At 46.8% G+C, this 19,462-nt stretch overlaps 1 protein-coding gene across 1 annotated transcript in view; it reads left to right on the top strand.

The window, feature by feature from the left end:
- The window catches only part of DDX49 (DEAD-box helicase 49), a 34,779-nt gene extending 26,300 nt beyond the window's left edge, over positions 1-8,479 (top strand). Inside the window, exons 10-13 of the mRNA XM_069767719.1 lie at positions 5,384-5,458; positions 6,079-6,167; positions 6,265-6,336; positions 7,230-8,479. Of these exons, the coding sequence (XP_069623820.1) occupies positions 5,384-5,458; positions 6,079-6,167; positions 6,265-6,336; positions 7,230-7,415 (422 nt within the window). The 3' untranslated portion in view covers positions 7,416-8,479. The remainder of the gene's footprint in view (positions 1-5,383; positions 5,459-6,078; positions 6,168-6,264; positions 6,337-7,229) is intronic.
- Positions 8,480-19,462: the final 10,983 nt, after the last annotated feature.

The raw sequence follows: 19,462 nt of genomic DNA, 5'->3' as shown, positions 1-19,462 counted from the left end.
CCTCTATGGTTGTTGATGCCAGATTGTTGTGAGCGCCACCCAGTGGTTGTCATTCATAGCAATGCAGTAAATCTGCTACATAGGAGCGATCTGAGCATCACTCCTATGTAGCGGAGCCGATCAGTCTATGCCAGCTTCTAGTCTCCCATAGAGGCTATTAACCCCTTCGCGCCAGCCGCCGTACTAGTACTGCGCTGCCGGCACTGCATAAGTGCCAGCAGCAGTACTAGTACGGCGCACCGATCACCACGGTCTCGCGCTGAGCGCCGCGGTGATCGGGTGCGGGTGTCAGCTGTATATGACAGCTGACACCCCGCAGCAATGCCCACGATCGGCGCTATCGCCGATCGCGGGCATTTAACCCCTCTGATGCCGCTGTCAGTAGTGACAGCGGCATAGAGGGGGATCGCGCAGGGACGGGGGCTCCCTGCGCTCTCCCACCGGAGCAACGCAATGAGATCGCGTTGCTCCGGTGACCCGGAAGGAGTCCCCGGATCCAAGATGGCCGCCGGACTCCTTCCGGGTCATGAAGTGACCTGGCTAGCCGGCGCCTGCTAAGAGCAGGCGCTGGAAAGCCAGCTAAGCTGCCTGTCAGATCGTTGATCTGACAGTGTGCTATGCACAGTGTCAGATCAACGATCTGATCTAATACAGAGATGTCCCACCCTGGGACAATGTTAGAAAGTAAAAAAAAAAAAATAGAATGTGTAAAAAAAAAATTTAAAAAAATCCCCAAATTAAAAAAAAAAAAACATTTCCCAATAAATACATTTATTTATGTAAAAAAAAAAAAAAAACAATAAATGTACACATATTTGGTATCGCCGCGTCCGTAACGACCCGCTCTATAAAACTATCACACTAGTTAACCCCTTCAGTGAACACCGCAAAAAAAAAAAAAAAAAAAACAAGGCAAAAAACGCTTTATTATCATACAGGCGAACAAAAAGTAGAATAACACGCGATCAAAACGACGGATATAAATAACCATGGTACCGCTGAAAACGTCATCTTGTCCCGCAAAAAAAAAGCCGCCATACAGCATCATCAGCAGAAAAATAAAAAAGTTATAGCTCTCAGAATAATGCGATGCAAAAACAATTATTTTTTTATATAAAATAGTTTTTATTGTGTAAAAGCGCCAAAACATAAAAAAATTACATAAATGAGGTATCGCTGTAATCGTACTGACCCGAAGAATAAAACTGCTTTATCCATTTTACCACACGTGGAACGGTATAAACGCCCCCCCTAAAAGAAATTCAGGAATTGCTGGTTTTTGTTCATTCCGCCTCCCAAAAATCGGAATAAAAAGCGATCAAAAAATGTCATCTGCCCGAAAATGTTACCAATAAAAACATCAACTCGTCCCACAAAAAACAAGACCTCATATGACTCTGTGGGCCAAAATATGGATAAATTATAGCTCTCAAAATGTGGTGATGCAAAAACTATTTTTTGCAATAAAAAGCGTCTTTTAGTGTGTGACAGCTGCCAATCATAAAAATCCGCCAAAAAAACGCTATAAAAGTAAATCAAACCCCCCTTCATCACCCCCTTAGTTAGGGAAAAATAATAAAATGTAAAAAAATGTATTTATTTCCATTTTCCCATTAGGGCTAGGGTTAGGGCTAGGGTTAGGGTTGGGGTTAGGGTTTCAGTTATAATTGGGGGTTTCCACTGTTTAGGCACATCAGGGGCTCTCCAAACGCGACATGGCGTCCGATCTCAATTCCAGCCAATTCTGCTTTGAAAAAGTAAAACAGGGATCCTTCCCTTCCGAGTTTTCCTGTGTGCCCAAACAGTGGTTCCCCCCAACATATGGGGTATCAGCGTTCTCAGGACAAGTTGGACAACAACTTTTGGGGTCCAATTTGTCCTGTTACCCTTGGGAAAATAAAAGCATAGGGGATAAAATATCATTTTCGTGGAAAAAAAAATAAATTTATTTTCACCGCTCTGCGTTATAAACTGTAGTGAAACACTTGTTGGTTCAAAGCTCTAACAACACATCTAGATAAGTTCCTTGGGGGGTCTAGTTTCCAATATGGGGTCACTTGTGGGGGGTTTCTACTGTTTAGGTACATCAGGGGCTCTGCAAATGCAACATGACGCCTGCAGACCAATCCATCTAAGTCTGCATTTCAAATGGCGCTCCTTCCCTTCCGAGCTCTGCCGTGCACCCAAACAGTGGTTCCCCCCAACATATGGGGTATCAGCATTCTCAGGACAAGTTGGACAACAACTTTTGGGGTCCAATTTGTCCTGTTACCCTTGGGAAAATGAAAGCATAGGGGATAAAATATCATTTTCGTGGAAAAAAATATATTTTTTATTTTCACGGCTCTGCGTTATAAACTGTAGTGAAACACTTGTTGGTTCAAAGCTCTCACAACACATCTAGATAAGTTCCTTGGGGGGTCTAGTTTCCAATATGGGGTCACTTGTGGGCAGTTTCTACTGTTTAGGTACATCAGGGGCTCTGCAAATGCAACATGACACCTGCAGTCCATTCCATCTAAGTCTGCATTTCAAACGGTGCTCCTTCCCTTCCGAGCTCTGCCATGCACTCAAACGGTGGTTCCCCCCCACATGTGGGGTATCAGCGTACTCAGGACAAATTGGACAATAACATTTGTGGTCCACTATCTCCTGTTACCCTTGGGAGAAAAAAAAATTGCGGGCTAAAACATCATTTTGTGGAAAGAAAAAATGATTTTTTAATTTTCACAATGCTACATTCTAAACTTTAGTGAAACAATTGGGGGTTAAAAGTGCTCACCACACATCTAGATAAGTTCCTTAGGGGGTCTTCTTTCCAAAATGGCGTCACTTGTGGGGGGTTTCCACTGTTAAGGCACGTCAGGGGCTCTCCAAATGCGACATGGCGTCCGATCTCAATTCCAGCCAATTTTGCATTGAAAAGTCAAATGGCGCTCCTTCCCTTCCGAGCTCTGCCATGCGCTCAAACAGTGGTTTATCCCTATATATGAAGTATCGACGTACTCAGGACAAATTGCAAAACAACTTTTGGGGTCCAATTTATCATTTTACCCTTGGGAAAATAAAAAATTTGGGGCAAAAAGATCATTTTTTGTGAAAATTAAATATAATTTTTTTTTTACGGCTCTACATTATAAACTTCTGTGAAGCACTTGGAGGTTCAAAGTGCTCACCACACATCTAGATTAGTTCCTTAGGGGGTCTACTTTCCAAAATGGTGTCACTTGTGGGGGTTTCCAGTGTTTAGGCACATCAGGGGCTCTCCAATCGTGACATGGGCTCCGATCTCAATTCCAGCAAATCTCGCATTGAAAAGTCAAATGGCTCCTTCCCTTCCGAGCTCTGCCATGTGCCCAAACAGTGGTTTACCCCCACATATGGGGTATCAGCGTACTCAGGACAAATTGTACAACGTCTTTTGTGGTCCAGTTTCTCCTGTTACCCTTGGTAAAATGAAACAAATTGGACCTGAAGTAAAAATTTTGTGAAAAAAAAGTTAAATGTTCAATTTTTTTAAACATTCAAAAAATTCCTGTGAAGCACCTGAAGGGTTAATAAACTTTTTGAATGTGGTTTTGAGTACCTTGAGGGGTGCAGTTTTTAGAATGGTGTCACTTTTGGGCATTTTCTGTCATATAGACCCCTCAAAGTCACTTCAAGTGTGAGGTGGTCCGTAAAAAAATGGTTTTGTAAATTTTGTTGCAAAAATGAGAAATCGCTGGTCAACTTTTAACCCTTATAACGTCCTAACAAAAAAAAAATTATGTTTCCAAAATTGTGCTGATGTAAAGCAGACATGTGGGAAATGTTGTTTATTAACTATATTATGTGATATAACTCTCTAATTTAAGGGCATAAAAACTAAGAGTTTGAAAATTGCTAAATTTTCATAATTTCCGACAAATTTTTGTTTTTTTCACAAATAAATGCAAGTCGTATCGAAGAAGTTTTACCACTATCATGAAGTACAATATGTCACGAGAAAACAATGTCAGAATCACCAGGATCCGTTGAAGCGTTTCACAGTTATGACCTCATAAAGTGACAGTGGTCAGAATTGTAAAAATTGGCCCTGTCACTTAGGTGAAAACAGTCTTTGGGGTGAAGGGGTTAAAGCATGGCAAAAGTTAAAAAAAAAAAAAAGTTTTGAACAATATGAAAAAATATAAAAGTTTAAATCACCCCCCTTTCGCCCCATTCAAAATAAAACAATAAAAAAAATAAAATATACACATTTGGTATCACTGCATTCAGAATGGCCCGATCTATCAATAAAAAAAAAAAAGCATTAACCTGATCGCTAAACGGCGTAGCGAAAAAAAATTTTGAAACACCAGAATTATGTTTCTTTGATCACAGCGACATTGCATTAAAATGTAATAACGGGCGATCAAAAGATCGTATCTGCACCAAAGTTGTATCATTAAAAACGTCAGCTCGGCATGCAAAAAATAATCCCTCACCTGACCCCAGATCATGAAAAATAGAGACACAACGGGTAACAGAAAATGGCGCATGGCCATATTGACGGAAAAATAAAAAAGTTACGGCTCTGGGAAGTAGGGGAGCGGAAAACGCAAAACCGAAAAAAGCCCAGATCATGAAGGGGTTAATATAAAATGTAGTGGGTTTTTTTTTTACATTTTTTCATTAGTTTTTCTGCAGCCGCCGGGTGCTGCCATTTTTCTTTGCTGGTGTGTAAGTATCTGAGCATGACACTTGCGATTCCGGTCAGCATCAGCTGCGCTCACTGCTGCTACAGGTAGATAATAGCTGTATGCCACCTCCATCATGTGCCGGGAATGAGGCAAGCACATCTAATCCCACGGGAGTGGGCTGGTGAAGAAGTTGGTAATGTTAGATGGTTAAGACCTCGTCCACTCAGCTGGGTTTTCTCGTATGTGTGCCAATGATGTGTGATTTTTTTTTTTTCTTTAAACAAACAAAACATGAATAATTCATGGCCAATAACTGATTTGACATGATCCTTTTTCATAGTCATCCCAAGTGTCAGCAAAAATAGAAAGACTGAGGCATGTCAGAGATCAGTGCAATTTTCAGACCATGATGTGAATAGTCACCACATAGTTGCCATCTGTGATACATCTGTGTGCTGTCTAATTACAGAGAAAAGGGCTGTTTACATGATGGGAAATGGCTACAGAGTTATAGTGAAAACCCTAGCAGATGCCTCAAGGATCACGCTTTCATTCCATAGGGACAGATACTTCTGTTAATATCTGTCCATGTATTGATTTCATTGGCGGTTCTCAGGAATAATTGGTTCACATTTCATTGAAAACTTGTTTTAATAAATGTGACTTATGCTGGGGATTCCTACAAGATCATCATCTTTATTCCTTTTATTTTCTCTTTTCAGGACGCCATGGCATGGCAATAACATTGGTGACTCAGTATGATATTCATCTGGTGCATGCTATAGAAGAAAAAATCAGTAAGTGTCTTGTTTGTCATTTTTGTTATATGCACTCTTCATTACTTTCTAAGTTTTTCTACCATTAATTTTAGGTAGTTGTAACTCCTTTTGTTTAGAGAATACCTGTTTTGGCCTAAAAGGGACACTGTCACCTGAATTTGGAGGGAACAATCTTCAGCCATGGAGGCGGGGTTTTGGGGTGTTTGATTCACCCTTTCCTTACCCGCTGGCTGCATGCTGGCTGCAATATTGGATTGAAGTTCATTCTCTGTCCTCCGTAGTACATGCTTGCACAAGGTGCAATCTTACCTTGCGCAGGCGTGTACTATGGAGGACAGAGAATGAACTTCAATCCAATATTGCAGCCAGCATGCAGCCAGCGGGTAAGGAAAGGGTGAATCAAACACCCCAAAACCCCGCCTCCATGGCTGAAGATTGTTCCCTCCAAATTCAGGTGACAGTGTCCCTTTAAGCTTGGTGATAGTCCTTCCTACTATTAAATTTACCATAGATCTCCTTACTCAAGGTTGAGATGGCATGCTTCTTAATTATGTGCATTTGGATAATGGACATGACAACATATTAGAAGATGTGTAACCGCAAGTTTTCACTTTATTAAATCTGTTTCTCACGGGCAGATCTGAAACTACAAGAACATAAGGTGAAAGAAAGTGCAGTCCTGGAAATCCTTACCCAAGTGAATGTCACCAGGCGAGAATGTGAAATTGTAAGTCTCCTCTTAGTTTCTCCTAGATGTAATCCTTTACAATTAGAAACCCCCGATGGTGCACTGGGTACTAACTAGTATTCTCTATCGCTCCTAGAAACTTGAATGTACAGACTTTGATGAGAAGAAGGAGATAAACAAGAGGAAACAGCTTATATTAGAAGGAAAGGTAAGGTGCACTCAGTTATAGTAATGATAAGCGCCAAAGATTTCATTCATTGGGACGTGCTAATGGTCCTACATGGAGAGTTAACATTCACTACATTAATGACCGAAGCTATCCCTATTGTCAAATAAAATTATATCCAGCAATCATATTCTTTTATCTTGCTTTACTTGGACATACTATGTGATCTTACGCACTGAGGTTTTCTCCTTACACTATGCATATATAGTCATTAATGATTTTCTGTGGCAAATTACAGCTTGGAAACCATCACACTGATGTAAGCTTATGGGACAGTTGCCCCCCTTTTTTTTACTGCTATAACACCCCTTCATTCTTCTTTTGAAGGTTTTCCACAAGATTTTAGAATGTGTTCACTCACACAGTCAAGCAATTTTTGAGTTCAGACTCTGATGTTGGATAAGAAAAATGATCCAGTTGATCCCAAACATGTTTAAAGACACCCAAGTTCTTCCACACCAAAGTGACCACAGCGTGGTTTTCTGAACCTTAGCTTGTGTACAAGGGCACAGTCCTGCTACAGTATGATGTGACATTTCCCAATTTGGGAGCAGACCGTTGTTCACATATAAATTAAATGTCTAAAATTACACTTATCACTGTTTTTATTGTCCAGACCAAACAACTATTCAATTCTCCCGAACTGATATCCCTTTTTGCAGTAGGCAATATACATCCTCATAGGTAATGTTCTTGGTGCATCTGCTAAACATTGATTCAGCCTGTCAGATAGTCAAACATGATTTTTAACACCCGCTGTAGAGAATTTGGGCATAGCCTCTGAGCCCGCTCTATTCTTGTGTATGTTACATTTATGGTAGCATGGTGGAAAGGGTTATTTTTTAAATGTTATATTTACTTTATTATAATGTAAGGATCCAGATCTGGAGGCAAAAAGAAAAGCGGAACTGGAGAAAATCAGGAAACAGAAAAAGAAATTCAAGGCGCACATTCAGGAGGCATTTCAGAAAAAACAAGATGCTCAAGTACGCAGGAAATTGAAAAAGAAACAACTCCGACAAGAGAAGAAGGTTGACAAAACTCAGCTGAGCAGTGTCTGAATCTGCCTACCTGCTGTGTTCTCCTACCAGCACAGAATATCGGACTGACAGTTAACTAATGTATCCACTATATGCTTGACATCAGTAGATGTATATAACCCCAACATATTCCCTTATTATTCTCAAGGAATGGGCTGTCGTCCGCTCTTGGTATGGGCCATTCATTGGAGGATCAGCAGCTTTGAGACCTTAACTTGTCTGTTAGTGTCAGTGACTTTCTGCAATGAACATTCAAACCTAAACAATTCTCTAATGTTGACTTTACTGTATGGGGTTGTATGTTACTTGGTCAAGAGAATATTCCTTTTTTTTAAGGGGTTGTCCTCCCCTGAGCAAATTTAAACAAGCTGCAGAATCTTAGCAGAGTGAATTAGTATTCAGCGCTGTTTGCTGGGTCCAGCAGATATCGTGTAACCACAAGAATGCAGTTTCCACACTTTGTCACGTGTTAACTAAAGTCTCAGCATGAGCATTGAGCAAAGCGGCTGTAGCTCTAACTGAAACATGACAGCTAGAGTTGAGCAAATATGAATTTGCCATATTCGTGCCATATTGGTACCCTATTCTTGCTGAATTTATGTGTGACGATCGATTTCTAACATATTCGGTCATTTCGACTCCAATGACGTTCAGCTGTGTTCGGCGAATATTGCACATATAATATTCACGGCCATTCGTAATCAGAACCGAATTTTGAAAAATTTGCTCAACTCTAGTGACAAGAAGTATGCAAGTAGAGCTGAATCCTAACTGTGTAACCAATACAGACTGATAGGATTCAGCAAGCGTACACAGCTTGCCAAAAATGTACTCGGGGGTAGATAATCCATGTAATATAATTGTTCTCTGCGGAAAATATTTGAAAGAAACTGCAATTCCCCTTAAGCTTTTTCCTCTGCCCTACTCAAGTCAGTTCGAACCAAAGTTGTAATTGTACTAATTGTAACATAATGTAGGTGGTGGTGCACAAAATATCTTCAGTTCTTGTTACAAAAACTGTGGAGTGAAAGTTGGAGCTAATTTTTGTTCGAGTCAATGGAAATGTACAGAATATTTTCCTTTTAGTAATATTGGTTGGTTAAATTATTGATTATTGATTTTCATAGGAATTTAGAACTTTTAGGCTATGTGCACACGTTGCAGAATTGCCGCGGAAATTTCCGCAGCAATTCTGCAACTCCCTGCCGCGGATTTAACGCATGCAGAATTGGCATGGGTATTCCCACTAAACACTAGCGTTTTCCAAGCGAAATTAGCTTGCAGAATGCTAGCGTTTTCCAAGTGATCTGTAGCTTGGAAAACTGATTGACAGGTTGGTCACACTTGTCAGACATAGTGTTTGACAAGTGTGACCAACTTTTTACTATTGATGCTGCCTATGCAGCATCAATAGTAAAAAAGATATAATGTTAAAAATAATAAAATAAATAAATTGTGATATTCCTACACCCCTACAGCATTCCCGCTCCTCACGATGCTCCAGGAAGCTTCAGTTCCCAGTAATACCTCGTGGCAATGACCCCAGATGACGCAACATCACGTGAGACCGCTACGTCATCACAGGTCATTGTCGCAAGGCATTACTGGGAACGGGAGCATTGCGAGGAGCGGGAAGGCTGCCGGGGCCGCCGGAAGGTGAGAATATCACAATTTTTTATTTTAATTCTATTTTTGTTTTTTACAGGTATATGGTTTCGAGGGCCTGGAGGAGAGTTTCCTCTCCTCCACCCTGGGTACCAAACACACATGATCTGCTTACTTCCCGCATGGTGAGCATAGCCACATACGGGAAGTAAGCGGATCAATGCATTCCTATGTGTGCGGAATCGCTGCTATTCTGCACAAAGAATAAACATGCTGCGTTTTTTCCGAAACATGTTTCCGATGCGGAAAAAACGCAGCATGGGCACAAAAAAATGATGGGATGCTTACGTAAGTTTTTTTTTTAGCGTTTTTTCGGCAGAAAACGGCTGAAAAAAACGCTAAAAATCCTGAACGTGCGCACATAGCTTTATTATATATATTTTGTGTTAATCAATGTAAGTGATGTTACCATTTCACTATGGTAAATCTTTTATTACTACTGTATTTTCCGGCGTATAAGACGACTTTTTAACCCCTAAAAATTGTCCCAAAAGTCAGGGGTCGTCTTATACGCCGGGTATGGGTGCGTGGAGCGATCCTGGATGGTTCCCAGGGTCTGAAGGAGAGGAGACTCCTTCAGGCCCTGGGATCCATATTCATGTAAATAAAGAATAAAAATAAAAAATATGGATATACTCACCCCTCCGACGAACCCTGGCTCTCAGCGCTGCAAGCGTCTGCCTCCGTTCCTAAGAATGCAGTGAGTGAAGGACCTCACCTGAAGGAAATCTAAATGTGAATGCAAAAAGTGCATTTCTCCTACGCCTCATTGGGGGACACAGGACCATGGGTGTTATGCTACTTGCCACTAGGAGGACACTAAACACATAAAGAATTAACTCCTCTGCAGTATACACCCCCTGTCTGGCCAGTAATGACCCAGTTCTTGCTTAGTGTCTGTAGGAGGCACTTGGGTCTGTTTTCAGACCCCCAACGTTTTTTATTTTCTGTAGATTTTTATTTTTTAATTAACGGAGTGAAGGGGGCAACGGATTCCTTTCTAGGGTCCGCTCTCCCCCGAACCATCAACAGGCGAGCACGCGGAGTATACCTCCCCGTACCTCTCCTGCGACGACTGGGGCATGCCTAATCTACGCTAGGGCGATGGTTCCTATATGGTCCCGATCTCCCCCCTGTAAGATGGCGAGCACATAGAGTATTGGCTCTTATGTGCATCTCCCGGGCTCCACTGCAATGAGGCCCTCACCTGGCGGCGTTATGTAGTCCCCACAGTAGCCGTAAGTCCCCTGCGGCAGGCACATATGAAGATGGACGGAGGCTCTCCATCCCCCGGCCAAGGGAGGATCGATTGAGCTTATTACCTCGCAATGGAGGCTGCATCTCTCTTTGGTGGCGGTGAATAGTTTCCTTCCTCACGCTGCCTGCGTGGGAACGTGCGGTCCTGGTCCCTGGGGAGAGGTGCCGCTGGCTGGACGCTAGCGGCGATCATTCGACGCTGCCCGCCGGTGCGCTCCGCCAGCAAGCTCCATAAATTTAGTACCCGGCCTTTTACACCCGGACTAGGCCGCAGTTGAAATCCCCGCCCACCGCCGGAGCCCCGCCCCCTACCTGCAAATCTCGGGTGCCATCTTGGGACTCCACTTCTGCGGGGAAATCGGCCGAAAACGCTAGCTAGCTACGCTGGGCCGAGACCAATCATTCGCTCATCTCGGCGATCCACATACCGGGTGTGGAGAATTGGGCGGCGGACTTCCTCAGTCGCCAAGGTCTTGCCTCGGGCGAGTGTTCCCTCCATCTGGAAATCTTCCAGCAGATTTGTCTTCTAGCTGAAGATTCCTGCAGAGCGGTCACACAGCTAGATCTTCTGTGCAGGGACTTGTGGTGCCACAGTAGCCTGTGACACCACAATTCCTGCTGAAGAAAGAGAGACTACAACCGTAAGTGTTGATCCCCGATACCTGCCCGATCTCTCTTCATCCACCCCAATCCTCTTCCTCCTTTTATTCCCCCCTCCACTCCCCTTTGTGCCGTCTCCATGCGCACATTTAACCCCTTCATGACCCAGCCTATTTTGACCTTAAAGACCTTGCCGTTTTTTGCAATTCTGACCAGTGTCCCTTTGAGGTAATAACTCAGGAACGCTTCAACGGATCCTAGCGGTTCTGAGATTGTTTTTTCGTGACATATTGGGCTTCATGTTAGTGGTAAATTTAGGTCAATAAATTATGCGTTTATTTGTGATAAAAACGGAAATTTGGCGAAAATTTTGAAAATTTCGCAATTTTCACATTTTGAATTTTTATTGTTAAACCAGAGAGTTATGTGAAACAAAATAGTTAATAAATAACATTTCCCACATGTTTACTTTACATCAGCACAATTTTGGAAACAAAATTTTTTTTGCTAGGAAGTTATAAGGGTTAAAATTTGACCAGCGATTTCTCATTTTTTCAACGAAATTTACAAAACCATTTTTTTAGGGACCACCTCACATTTGAAGTCAGTTTGAGGGGTCTATATGGCTGAAAATACCCAAAAGTGACACCATTCTAAAAACTGCACCCCTCAAGGTACTCAAAACCACATTCCAGAAGTTTATTAACCCTTCAGGTGCTTCACAGCAGCAGAAGCAACATGGAAGGAAAAAATGAACATTTAACTTTTTAGTCACAAAAATTATCTTTTAGCAACAATTTTTTTATTTTCCCAATGGTAAAAGGAGAAACTGAACCACGTAAGTTGTTGTCCAATTTGTCCTGAGTACGCTGATACCTCATATGTGGGGGTAAACCATTGTTTGGGCGCACGGCAGGGCTTGGAAGGGAAGGAGCGCCATTTGACTTTTTGAATAAAAAATTGGCTGCACTCTTTAGCGGACACCATGTCACGTTTGGAGAGCCCCCGTGTGCCTAAAAATTGGAGCTCCCCCACAAGTGACCCCATTTTGGAAACTAGACGCCCCAGGGAACTTATCTAGATGCATAGTGAGCACTTTGAACCCCCAGGTGCTTCACAAATTGATCTGTAAAAATGAAAAAGTACTTTTTTTTTTACAAAAAAATTCTTTTAGCCTCAATTTTTTCATTTTCACATGGGCAACAGGATAAAATGGATCCTAAAATTTGTTGGGCAATTTCTCCCGAGTACGCCGATACCTCATATGTGGGGGTAAACCACTGTTTGGGCACTCGGCAGGGCTCGGAAGGGAAGGCGCGCCATTTGACTTTTTGAATGGAAAATTAGCTCCAATTGTTAGCGAACACCATGTCGCGTTTGGAGAGCCCCTGTGTGCCTAAACATTGGAGCTCCCCCACAAGTGACCCCATTTTGGAAACTAGACTCCCCAAGGAACTTATCTAGATGCATATTGAGCACTTTAAACCCCCGGGTGCTTCACAGAAGTTTATAACGCAGAGCCATGAAAATAAAAAATAATTTTTCTTTCCTCAAAAATGATTTTTTAGCCTGGAATTTCCTAATTTGCCAAGGGTAATAGGAGAAATTGGACCCCAAATGTTGTTGTCCAGTTTGTCCTGAGTACGCTGATACCCGATATGTGGGGGTAAACCACTGTTTGGGCGCACGGCAGGGCTCGGAAGGGAAGGCACGCCATTTGGCTTTTTAAATGGAAAATTAGCTCCAATCATTAGCGGACACCATGTCACGTTTGGAGAGCCCCTGTGTGCCTAAACATTGGAGATCCCCCAGAAATGACCCCATTTTGGAAACTAGTCCACCAAAGGAACTAATCTAGATGTGTGGTGAGGACTTTGAACCCCCAAGTGCTTCACAGAAGTTTATAACGCAGAGCCATGAAAATAAAAAAAAAAAATTATTTTCTCAAAAATGATCTTTCTTTATCGCCTCTCATTGGGGGACACAGGAACCATGGGTTGTATGCTGCTGCCACTAGGAGGCTGACACTATGCAAATAAAAAAGTTAGCTCCTCCTCTGCAGTGTACACCCCACCGACTGGCATTAAACTCTTCAGTTTAGCTTAGTGTCAGTAGGAGGTGGACACGGGTCTTTCATTAGACCCTTATCTACCTCAATGTGCGTCGTTTCTTTTTCAGGTTTTCGGAAGGGATACAGGGTGAGCAGTCACACCTGTAGTCCCACAAAGCGGACTATGAGTACGGCGTGTACTGCCACCCCGTATCCTCATAGATCCCTCTCCAGGACCAAGATCCTAGCACACAAGCGTGCTCAGAAGTCCGGTCCTGGCTCCGTCCCCCACCCACTCGCCTTCCAGAGCCTGTCGGTCGGAGGAGACGAGGACGTCCATCAGCTCCAAGGACGTCTAATATCTTCCACGTTGTTAAGGTTAGTAGACGGCGTGGGATATTAGGTGAGTATTTGGGGGGCCTCGGGATTCCCTTCTTCCTGCATTTCTGCGGCCGCACTGCTATTCCTGCGGCAGCACCCTTCCTGTACCAGCAATTAGGGACAATTTCCGGGGCCCATCCTTTGCGCGGCGGCTCTTAATTCCGGCCGCGCTACCTTCCCACGGTGGCTCTGCACCTCTAATCGGTGCCCCAGACCCTTTCCTCTGCGGCGCGGCCCCCACTACAGACAGCCACTCTGTTTTTATCTCCACGGTCCCTCCTTTTCAGCGGCCACGGTCGTCTCCTGCGGCGGCCGGCTTTTATTGTAGGCCCCGGCTCTTCCCGGGGCCTACTTCCGGCACAGACACCGGCGCTCCGCTGTTTCTGCGGCGGCTGCCGCGCCTGTCAGACGGGACGCCCGCACCTTTTCCTCGGCGCCGGCACCCATTTCAGCGGTCGCCGGCCGCTAATTTAGGCCCCGGCTTCCCCCGGGGCCTACTTCCGGTGACGCGCTCCGTCACTTCCGGTATCTTCGGGCGGGCTTTCTCCCGCCCGACAAACTCTGCCCGGCATTCCCCACCCACCGGCGCCATCTCGGCTGGCTCCGCCCCTTCCTCCACGCCGCTGCTGGACGCTCAGGGCACGAGTTCTCTTCATCGTGCCACGCTCCTGCGCCGGGGAAACTTCGCAGAGCGCTCTTGCTGGGAACACAGCACGCCATCTGCGCTGGGGATCCACAGCATCTTCCTCCAGGCCTGCAGCTCCTGGTATCCGGGGTTTTTCGTCTGCCGTGAGTAGCTCTGCACTGCAGACTGACACCCTCCTCTGCCCCACTGTCCCCTAACCTGCTGGCATTTTCTTCAGGGACCTCTTCAAAATGTCTAACTCTAAAGGGGGCCGCTCTCGTCCTCCGACTTCATCTTCTGCCTTAGTCACGTACTTTGCATGTTCGTCCTGTAACAGCAAACTTCCCTCAGGTCAGTCCTCCCCGCTGTGTCAGTCCTGCAGCAACCTGATTGTTCCCACCGCCCAGGATCCCCCGGCTGTTCCGCCCGAGAGTGATCCCCCCCATCCCAGGCTGGGCCGCCTCTCTGTCACAATCGGTGGCCGATTTAACACGGGTATCTCAAACCCTAGTGTCCGCGCTGGATCGGTTACCCCTGCAGACCCCTGCAGTGGCCAGCGGGTCGCAGGAACCGCCGCCCGAGCCCTCCTTGATAAGCCACAAAAGGTCCAGACAGGAACGTCGGTCTGAGTCCTCTTCGCGCTCCATCTCGCCGCTTGGCCCTCCCCCGCGGTTGGTGTCCCACCGATCCTCCTCCCCTGAGTCGGGCGAGGCATTATCTGATGCGCCTTCGGAGGATATTTCAGAGCTGGTTCCTAGCCAAATCGCCACCATGAGTGAGACAGTACAGAACCTCATTGGGGCAATAAACCAAACCTGTGGCATCAAGGATCCCTCTACGGAACCCGCAGATCAGGCGGTTTCGTTTAGACGGGCCAAACCACCTTTTAAATTTTTCGCTCCTCATCCTGAATTCGAGGAAATCTTGTCCAGAGAGAGAGAGAACCCCACTAGGCGTTTTCAGAGGGGAAAACGCCTGGGTGTGCTATATCCTTTTTCTCCAGAACTTACCGCCAATTGGACGGTCTCTCCCTCAGTGGATCCACCTGTGTCCAGGCTGTCCACCAACACGGTGCTTCCACTGTCCGGCGGAGCATCTCTGAAGGATTCAAACGATAGAGTTATAGAATCCTTCGCGAAATCTGCTTTTGAAGCGGCTTCAGCGGCTCTATGTCCAGCTTTTGCGTCCACTTGGGCTTCAAAATCCATTTCAAAATGGGCCAAGGATCTTCGGCGAGGTATCCTGGACGGGGCGCCTCCCGCACAATTAGCGGAACTTGCCAACCAGATTTCCCACGCTGGTGAATACCTAGTTTCCGCCTCCCTGGATGTCGCGTCTTGTGCGGCTCAAGCTTCCAGCAATGCCGTTGCCATCCGCCGGACCGTTTGGCTCAAGGCCTGGCAGGCGGACTTGTCCTCCAAAAAGTCCCTTACTAGTCTGCCCTTCCAGGGCTCTCGCCTCTTTGGTTCCCAGCTGGACCAAATAATTAAGGACACCACCGGGGGTACAAGTTCTCTTCTTCCCCAGGCTAAGCCTCGTCGCCCTCCTCCTAGACGACAGTTTCGTTCTTTTCAGCCTTTTCGTCGCTTCGCTGCGTCAAACTCCTTTTCCCAGCAGCAACAGAGGCCACAGGCACGCCAAGAGAAGAAGGCGGTGTCCTTTAGGCCCACTCCGTCCTGGCGTCCTCGTTTCTCCCAGGGTAGATCCTCCAGGCCCAGGACTGGAAGATCCACCTCGGCATGACTCTCGACAAGACTCCAGCCCAACTCCCAGATTGGGCGGCCGTCTTCTCCTTTTCAGGGACGTCTGGATTTCTGCAGTAGAGGATGCATGGGTCAGGGAAGTTGTATCCTCGGGATACAAAATAGAGTTCGCTTCCCGACCTCGGGATCGTTTCTTCCAATCCCGTCCTCCAAGAGACCCCGCTCTAGTTCCGGGCTTCTTCTCAGCCATCGCTTCTCTGCTCAAATCCGGGGTAATCGTTCCCGTCCCAGAAAAAGAACGCTTCACGGGTTTCTACTCGAATCTTTTTGTGGTACCGAAAAAAGACGGCAAAGTTCGCCCCATTCTGGACCTCAAATTGCTGAACAGGAGGGTTCGCCTGAGACACTTCAGGATGGAATCCCTTCGTTCAGTAATTGCTTCCATGGAGGCTCAGGAGTTTCTATGCTCAATAGATATCCAGGACGCCTACCTCCATGTCCCGATATTTCCCGGACATCACCGTTTCCTGCGCTTCGCAGTGCAACGAGATCATTTTCAGTTCGTTGCCCTGCCGTTCGGTCTCGCAACCGCGCCAAGAGTGTTCACGAAGATCATGGCGGCGCTGATGGCCATCTTGAGAGTCAGAGGCTTGGTGCTATTTCCATATCTCGACGACCTCCTCATCAAGGCTCCGTCCTTCGCTCAGGCTCACGAAAGCCTGTCCATTGTTCTCGACACCTTAGCCCGTTTCGGGTGGCTGGTAAACCGGAAGAAGTCCTGCCTTATTCCTTCTCAGCGCATCATCTTTCTGGGCATGCTTTTCGACACTCGTCAGAGCAAAGTCTTCCTTCCCAAAGACAAGAGATCCACTCTTTGTCGGGACATACGCTTGCTCCAGGGTCCTCGACCTCCCTCCCTCCATTCGGCCATGAAGGTTCTGGGGAGGATGGTAGCTACATTGGAAGCGATTCCCTTCGCCCAATTCCATTCCCGACCCCTTCAGCAAGCCATTCTGTCTCAGTGGGACAGGTCGGTCTTCTCCCTGGATCGACCGATCAAACTCTCCTTTCGGGTCAGGCGGTCTCTCAACTGGTGGCTGACGTCACCTCTCATCTCCCAGGGCAGGTCCTTCCTTCCGGTTCACTGGCAGGTGGTGACAACGGACGCCAGCCTGATCGGCTGGGGTGCGGTTTTTCGCCACCTGACGGTTCAGGGCCGTTGGTCGCCGCAGGAGTCATCTCTGCCGATCAACGTCCTCGAAATTCGGGCCATCTTTCTGTCCCTCCGCCACTGGGAAAGGATCCTCAGGGGCCTTCCAGTCCGGATCCAGACGGACAACGCCACGGCTGTGGCATATGTCAATCATCAGGGGGGGACTCGGAGCTCCTTGGCCCTTGCCGAGGTATCCAAGATCCTCCTTTGGGCAGAGGCAACTGTTCCGGTGATATCCGCGGTGCATATCCCCGGCGTGGAAAACTGGGCCGCCGACTTCCTCAGCCGCGAGGGCCTCGCGGCAGGGGAATGGTCCTTGCATCCGGAGGTCTTCCATCAGATTTGTCTTCGATGGGGAGCTCCGGATGTGGATCTCACGGCGTCCCGAGTCAACAGGAAGGTTCCGCAGTTCGTCTCCAGGTCCCGCGATCCTCTCGCAGTGGGCGTCGATGCTCTGGCCATTACTTGGTCACGGTTCGAGCTGCCCTACCTGTTCCCTCCCCTTCCATTACTTCCCAAACTCTTGAAGAAGATCAAAGCGGAAGGGGTGCCGGTCATCCTGATCGCCCCGGATTGGCCCAGGAGAGCTTGGTTCGCGGAGCTCGTCAACCTTCTCGCGGACGCTCCCTGGCGCCTTCCAGACAGGCCCGATCTGCTGTCCCAGGGTCCGATCTGCCACCCGAATTCTCGGTCGCTCAGTTTAACGGCGTGGCTGTTGAGACCGCGGTTCTAAGAGCGTCCGGCCTTTCGGACCGGGTGATTCACACCATGATTCAGGCTCGGAAGCCTTCGTCTTCCAGGATCTACTACCGCACCTGGAAGGCCTACTTCCGTTGGTGCGAGTCCAACCGCGTTCCGCCTATGGTTTTTTCCCTGCCTTCTCTTTTGGCCTTCCTTCAGGCAGGACTGGATTCGGGCCTAGCTCTTAGTTCCCTGAAGGGTCAGGTCTCTGCGCTTTCCATCCTCTTTCAGAAGACCTTGGCCTCTCGGCCACAGGTTAAGACCTTCTTTCAGGGGGTAGCCCACGCCGTCCCGCCGTACAGGGCCCCTGTGGAGGCATGGGACCTAAACCTGGTACTGGACGTTCTGAAGGTTTCTCCCTTTGAACCTCTTAGGGAGATTCCTCTATCAGTTTTATCATGGAAGGTAGCCTTTCTTGTGGCCATCACGTCCATTCGCCGCGTTTCCGAGCTGGCGGCCCTGTCTTGCCGTCCTCCGTTTTTGGTCATTCACCAGGACAAGGTGGTTTTCCGGCCCCCACCTTCTTTTCTTCCTAAGGTGGTTTCCACCTTCCACCTCAACGAGGACATCGTTCTACCTTCCTTTTGTCCAGCTCCGACTCATCCTCTGGAGCGATCGTTGAACAAGCTGGACCTTGTCAGGGCTGTGAGGATCTATCTGGACAAAACGTCCACTTTCCGGAAGACGGATTCCTTTTTCGTCATTCCTGATGGCACGCGCAGAGGCCAGCCGGCTTCTAAAGCGACTATTGCTCGATGGATCAGAATGGCAATTTTGGAGGCTTACCGGGTCAAGAACAGAGTGCCCCCTCCTGGGATTAAGGCTCACTCTACCCGGGCAGTCGGCGCCTCCTGGGCGGTGCACCACAGGGCTTCCGCCCTACAGCTGTGCAAAGCGGCAACTTGGTCTTCCATCCACACGTTCGCCAAATTTTACAAGGTCCATACCTACGCATCGGCGGACGCCAGCCTAGGCAGAAGGATCCTGCAGGCGGCAGTGGTGAGTCCTCTGACCTGATGGAAGTCTGTTTTTCCCGCCCTTGGGACTGCTTTGGGACGTCCCATGGTTCCTGTGTCCCCCAATGAGAGGCGATAAAGAAAACAGGATTTTTGGTTGCTTACCGTAAAATCTGTTTCTTGAAGCCTCCATTGGGGGACACAGCTCCCTCCCAATGTTTTTGTTATATGTTCTCTGACTGTTCTCACGTTTACAGTTCTCAAGTTTGTGGTTATGGTTTTTCAACCTTGTTTTTTCTCCTACTGCTTTCTCACTAACTGAAGAGTTTAATGCCAGTCGGTGGGGTGTACACTGCAGAGGAGGAGCTAACTTTTTTATTTGCATAGTGTCAGCCTCCTAGTGGCAGCAGCATACACCCCATGGTTCCTGTGTCCCCCAATGGAGGCTTCAAGAAACAGATTTTACGGTAAGCAACCAAAAATCCTGTTTTTAGCCTGCAATTTTTTATTTTCCCAAGGGTATCAGAAAAAATTTGACCCCAAAAGTTGTTGTCCAGTTTCTCCTGAGTACGCTGATACCCCATATGTGGGGGTAAACCACTGTTTGGGCACATGCCGGGGCTCGGAAGTGAAGTAGTGACGTTTTGAAATGCAGACTTTGATGGAATGCTCTGTGGGCGTCACGTTGCGTTTGCAGAGCCCCTGATGTGGCTTAACAGTAGAAACCCCCCACAAGTGACCCCATTTTGGAAACTAGACCCCGAAAGGAACTTATCTAGATGTGTGGTGAGCACTTTGAACCCCCAAGTGCTTCACAGAAGTTTATAATGCAGAGCCGTGAAAATAATAAATACGTTTTCTTTCCTCAAAAATAATT

Source organism: Ranitomeya imitator, chromosome 1 (genome assembly GCF_032444005.1).
Source record: "Ranitomeya imitator isolate aRanImi1 chromosome 1, aRanImi1.pri, whole genome shotgun sequence".
In the NCBI taxonomy this organism is placed as follows: domain Eukaryota; kingdom Metazoa; phylum Chordata; class Amphibia; order Anura; family Dendrobatidae; genus Ranitomeya; species Ranitomeya imitator.
The sequence above is the reverse complement of the archived record's forward strand: the minus strand, read 5'-3'. Positions and strand labels throughout refer to the sequence as shown.